This window comes from Schistocerca gregaria, chromosome 1 (assembly GCF_023897955.1).
Source record: "Schistocerca gregaria isolate iqSchGreg1 chromosome 1, iqSchGreg1.2, whole genome shotgun sequence".
Taxonomy (NCBI): Eukaryota; Metazoa; Arthropoda; class Insecta; order Orthoptera; family Acrididae; genus Schistocerca; species Schistocerca gregaria.
Genome location: NC_064920.1, coordinates 781,732,952 through 781,739,255, shown reverse-complemented (window position 1 = coordinate 781,739,255; position 6,304 = coordinate 781,732,952). Strand labels below are relative to the sequence as shown.

The 6,304-nt window shown below is 37.2% G+C and overlaps 1 protein-coding gene across 1 annotated transcript; it reads left to right on the top strand.

Moving 5' to 3' along the window:
* Positions 1–1,817: 1,817 nt before the first annotated feature.
* LOC126268847 (serine/threonine-protein kinase RIO3-like) lies at positions 1,818–4,475 on the top strand. The gene has a single exon (XM_049973943.1). It carries the CDS (start codon positions 2,555–2,557, stop codon positions 4,079–4,081), a length of 1,527 nt encoding a protein of 508 aa, XP_049829900.1. The 5' UTR covers positions 1,818–2,554; the 3' UTR covers positions 4,082–4,475.
* The last annotated feature ends 1,829 nt before the right edge of the window (positions 4,476–6,304 follow it).

Below are 6,304 nucleotides of genomic sequence, written 5' to 3'. Positions count from 1 at the left end.
CATCACTTTGTGGATGATGGTTTTTCATTAATCAACAGAAAAACAATAGCAAAATGCGTAATCGAGCAGCTGTTATTGAAAGATAATGGCGAGTTAAAACTTACTGCTCATCATCTGATAGTTTTCAGAAGGCATTTTTCCTGTCAGCTCTTTTCCGACACTGAGTCACAGGCAGTTTCTTTCACAATGTATGAAGAAAAAGATACTGCAGAACTTTTTAAGTTGGTAAATGATAGGTATGATGTAATGAATTCGAGGAAATCTGTTGGCAACCAACGAATTTCAAGTACTTTTTAACTGTGTATGGAGAAACAAGAGGAAGTTCTTCACAGAGTCTACCCCGTCTGTGAAAAAAATGAGAATAGGAAATCATAAAATTTTACGTCCTTTACAAAAGGGGTTATTCACCTCGATACAGTCTCAGTTGGGTACTTTCTCTGATTTGAAACACTGCTACGATATGAAGTATGTATTGTTCTTAAGGTTCAGCCAAGATTGCCTTGAAAACTTATTTTCCCAGATAAGAGCAATTAGCAGCGCCTATGATCACCCCTTACCAGTGCAGTTCAAAAACCGTTTGCATATCGTAATTATGGACGAAATTACGGCTGACATTCAGTAATGTAATTTTTTACCTGTCGCAGCAGAAACTGATACAAAGTATCTGACTTCCACGTTGTTTACGGGACATGTGCCAGGCATTGAGGAAGCGTTGTCGATGATAGAAGGTGAGCAACAAACGAGAGATAGTACACTGTATGATTTAACTAGTTCACCATTAATAGAAGTTTCAGGGTGTTCTCTAGGTCTCCCGCACGTCGCTGGACATTGCTTCCATATGCGCCTCCATCGATGAACCACTTGGCTATCGTGCTGACAAGTTATGAAAGTGTAAGAAGAACCTAAAAGTTCGGGGAGGATTGAGAAACTCTCTCATGGTGGTTCCATCGTCCCTTCAGTGGAGTGGTTGTTGTTAAGCAGTTAGACATGCTATTTTTAAATTTTCATGACAGCAGTCTGTGTAAAGACGCCAATGTGAGTAAAAACCTGACAAGATTTTTCATTGGAGAAGTTTCAGCTATTTAATAAGAGGTCATCACAATGTATTCTACTACCAAAACTTTTACCCGAATAAGACACCTCAACATATCAGGAAGTCACAGAGGGCAGCAGCAGAAAACAGTATGCAACTGGGGAGCTTCTGCTGTTCACTCCAGATCGGATTAAGATATTTAAATACTTCTTCAAATTGCTGAAAATGAATTGATTAATCCTCTCGCTTCTGTATCACTATGCGTAGTAATGTGTCAAGCAAGTAATTAATATATGTGTGAGAATCGTGTTATACAGTATTTCCGTCTGTGATGTAAAACATTTGCTTACTAAACCTTGTGACTGTTGCGTTTACAAATGATTGAAATTTATATAATGTTTGAAAACGGACTGAAGTATACCAGGTTATGAGTTATATATTAGAAAATATTGAATAATAGAGTATATGTATTAAGGAGGCTACAATCTATAGTTTTGTCATTACTAGTAAGACGATACAACGGTTACATAGTCGTAGTAACATTCAGTCCCTGCATAAGTAAACTTATATCGAAACCGTGACTGGTCACATAGGCCTTCGGTTTTCATCAGTTAATGTTAGTATGGACGGAATATCACCTGACGCGATCGTGAGAGTACGCCTCGCGCTGCTGACTCTTCTCGACAGTGACGTCACGCGGAAGCGCGCGATCCCTTTCGTCCCAACCTTTTATTCGTAGGAATCCTGAGAACAGTGGTGTTTTTGATGGACCAAGATGGCTACACATTGAATTTCATGGCTTCACAACTGTGACGCTAGAGTCTCTCCTTTCGTTTTATACTTCCATGTGAGTGACATTATGTTCCATGTTCTCGAATCGATTAGATGGTGCTTTATCGCTATGTTCTATTTGAGCATAATTAAGAATTATTTTCTTTCCGTGTAGTGTTGTACACATTCCGCACCATACGAATCTACAGCCTTTAACACTTATGTCCATCAGTTATAAGCAAATGATCAAATTGTTCGGAAATTACGAGCGATCAGTTTGTGAATTGCTTGCCCATGTGCGATCTACGTACGACTCACGTGAACTTTGTGTCTGGTTGATATCTGTTCGTTATCTAGGCAGAAGGTGATGGTATGAAAATGAAAACTTTAATTTGAGGAAAAAAGTTTATGTTCTTTTTCTTCGTCTCCGCCAGTTTCCCTAAAAACACTTAGTATAGACCGTAAATTTGAAGCTGGTGAAAGATTCATGCAACATTTTATTTGCGTGCTGTCCATTTTATTTGCTCCTTGACAATTTTATCTTTGATATTTCATGTTTACGTCTTTTGTTAGTTCAAAGATATCGAGCAGTTGGGAACTGACCCTCTGTGGGGTCAGGAGGGCTGTGTGGGACAGGTTGTGAAATAAATAACAATAATCATTTGTTTAGTTTTTGAGAGTTCTTAATTCAGGCGAGAATATTCGAAAAATTGTTTTGATTACGTGCACAGTACTAAAAACACAGCAGCAATGGAGACAGCGCCATCGAAAGTAAGTTGTGCAACATCCCCGTGGGGCAAGTTGAGTCAACCAGCTGAAACGGTTTCTTTTGCGGATATTATGTCTGAACAGTTAGCGAGGGATTTACAACTGAAAGAAGAGGAAACCATCTATAACGATACATCATCTCAACCTACATCTGCAACGCCAGAACTGATCGCAAATTCTCCTGATTGTGATAGTGATCGCGTGATTGCGCAAATGTTACAAGTACAGTTCGATGAAGAATATGACAAAATGTTAAGAAGAACGGAAAACAAGTTCAATGGTACGTCAAAAGTGTCAGTGTCCTTTTCAAATTATAGAATAATACCTGATAATCTTGCCCAAGATAGTGACTCGGATGATTATGACATCGATGATAAACACAGGGTATGGGACAGTTTTGTGAAATCAGACAAAGCCTTTAAAGAAATGCCTAAGTGCGGCTATAAGAAACAAGGCACGGAAATGGTTACAAAGCACGACATAGAAATGTCAAGTCGAAGAAATGCGTCCCGAGTAATGGACTTCCCACCAGAATTTCACACTGGTGACGGCGGAGGGTTTGATATGCAACTTTCAAACAAGGTATTTAACAGTTTAAAAGTCTACTCACGTAATGAACAGGCAAGAAGGAATAGACTCACCGATAAGTGTGACCAGGCAACGGCAGAGTTGGGTGTGGACCCGAAAACACGTTTACTTTTGTACAAGTTAGTGAATCAGGAAATTTTGGAGAGAGTGAATGGGACTTTGAGCACGGGGAAGGAAGCTGTGGTTTTGCATGCCGATGGAGGATCAAACACTGAGTGTGTGGCTCCGAAGGAGTGTGCCGTTAAAGTATTTAAAACCACTTTGAGTGAGTTCAAAACTCGTGACAAGTACATACAGGATGACTTCCGTTTCAAAGATCGCTTTTCAAAACAGAATCCCCGGAAAATTATCCACTTGTGGGCAGAGAAAGAAATGCACAACTTAATTCGCATGCAGAAGGCAGGTATTTTGTGTCCAGAAGTTGTAATTTTGAAGAAGCACATTTTAGTGATGTCGTTCATCGGAGAAAATCATATGCCAGCACCGAAATTGAAAGAAGCAAATTTAAAGTGTGCCGAGTTGAGTCTTGCATACGAGGATTGTTTATTGACTATGAAAAAGTTGTATAATGATGCTCATCTTGTACATGCTGATCTTTCAGAGTACAATATCCTGTGGCGTCAAGGGAAGTGTTGGTTTATTGACGTCAGCCAGGCTGTGGAAAGAAATCATCCTCGGGCATTAGAATTTCTCTTCAGGGACTGTACCAATATATCAAATTTTTTTACTAAGAAGGGACTGTCTGATGTCGCTTCCCCGGAAGAAATATTCAAGGAAGTTTGTGGAACAGCTGTCTCAGAAGATGGACCAATGTCAATGGATAAAGCCCAAGATTTTGAGAGAAATGAGGAGTTATTAACTTTTGATCAGGCGGAGAAAGTGTATTCATTTGATTATTGTTGGGAAAAATCAAAGACATAGGAAATGTGAGGTAACTGGGCAGAAGTGCAATATTTATGGAGCTGTTTTTTAAGATGTCTGTGGGAATATATGCCATTGGTCAAAACTGTATCTAAAAAGCAGAATTCCACATTATGCATTTTGTAACTTTTCAGTTTATGGAAAGACTCATGGAAGAACATGCACTAATTATGACCATTTCTATTTTTTCCTACATTTATATTTCTGTTAAGAATATCAGGGAACTTTTAATTTTTCTGTTAATTACATCCTACTCAATTCTTTATGCGAAACGCATTTGCTTGATCATTTCAAGTTCCTTAAATGTTCTATCTCACAAAAGACTTGGAAAAAGATGTTGTGTGTACAAATGTGTAAGAACTTGTAAAATAAATAAAAAGTATTATTTCTTTTTTGTCTGGTCTTCTGTTTCTAACTTTTGTCCTCCTACAATGAGTGTCATAGCAACAAAAATTAAAACTGATATTCTAGCTGACCTTCACTTGAACAAACATTTTGACATTATGTACTAATATAACATTTAAGGGATTTTATTTAAAATAAAAAAGCTATGGAAGTTGCATGGTTATATGCAAACATATTTCTTGATTGGCGTTAGATGTTGCTTGAATTTAATGCTAACGCACTTGCTACAGGTTCTGCAGCAATTTGTTCTTAGCTCTTCTCCCTTTGTATTTGTACTTTTCTTCGAACGACGTGCTATACATCCCCATTCCTGGAAAAGCTGCTGGGACTGGATGTTCTGCGTGTGTTCACAAATGTTTAAAATATGTTATATTGGTTGTGTTAAGCCTTCTGAAATGTTGTGTAACACTGTAACCCATAGTCAAAATTATTCTGTGTAGCTCCCTAACGTTAACCCAAGCTCTGCTGAAAAGTGTTATTTGTTGAATACTGTTCATTTAACAACAGCTTAAGGTGTTACACGATACATTTCTAGAATGTTAAACACAAATTGAACTACACATGGGGAGGCCTACACGTTTAGTATTTCTTTTTCCTTTCAGAGACAAAATTTAAATTGTTGTAAGAAGTATTTATACTTGGACACTGCATTATGTGTAACAACCTACATAAAATTGACAATTGTTTCTGTGATATTCACATAAACTTTAAAAATAATGATGGTAGGGCCTAATAATAATAATAAGTTGTTGTACGTTGTATTAGCTACTATCAAGGTTCATATGGACTGGATAGGGTAATCTGCCAGTTGTGTTGTGTAGAAAATGTATTTTTAAGGCATCCAAAAGCTTCATGCTGGTTGTGGATTGTTTTCAACTTGGTGTTACTATCTGCCAATGCAGACACAGGTGTCCTTTTAATTTTGAATGGATGCTGATTTCACTTCTTTCAGTTTAAGAGGTCTTGATCTGTGGAATTAAATCAGAAAAACTGGTGGATGGAGTGCATATTATAGCATTAGTGTTCTTTACTTCACTTGCAGATTTGTTTTGCATTAATAAGAAAATGAGAATGTCGCTTTGACGGATTGCTAGAAACACACTTAAAAATAAGGTGCATGACTATCCATCATAGACATTGACTTATCTTGGTTTTATATGTATGTTCATATAGGCCTAGATATAGTAAGTACGGTGATTCCAACCATGCTTAACCTAATTCGTTGATAAAGTTGTTTTTCCTTAATCAAATATTCATTCTGCAGTTAACTGTACTGAAATGAAATTTATCTGTAGTGTAAAGGTAGCCCAGTAAATGAATTAAAATCTGTATTTGCGTGGTTATTGCCTTGCCAGCTAAGTTGCTTAAGCACATGTAATGGGTTAGTGTTTCAGTATAAGCCTCCTGTTTCTCTGCTGTATCCATTCTTTCTTCAGTGTTAAATTGAGAGAATAGTCAGAAATATTTCTGATTTCTGGTAGTGTTAGACAAGCATGTCATCTCTGATTGTTTAATTGACTGAACATTAGCTGTAAAAGAATAAAAACAGCTTAAGGTGAGGACACAGTCTACATTTGAATGCAAAATTTTAATTTGGAATATAGCTAAATAAACAGGTTAACATTCACCATAGCATTGTTCTGTTCTTGTGAGTACAGTTAGGACCTGGTGATAGCAGTAGACAAAACATGCCTTAATGGAATAGGTAACTAAAAAATACATTTAAACTGTCTAGGCAGCATTGTTCTCAAAAATTCATATTGTTTCTGGGCTCATTATGAGGATTATTTCCTTTATAAATAATCTACCACACCAGTC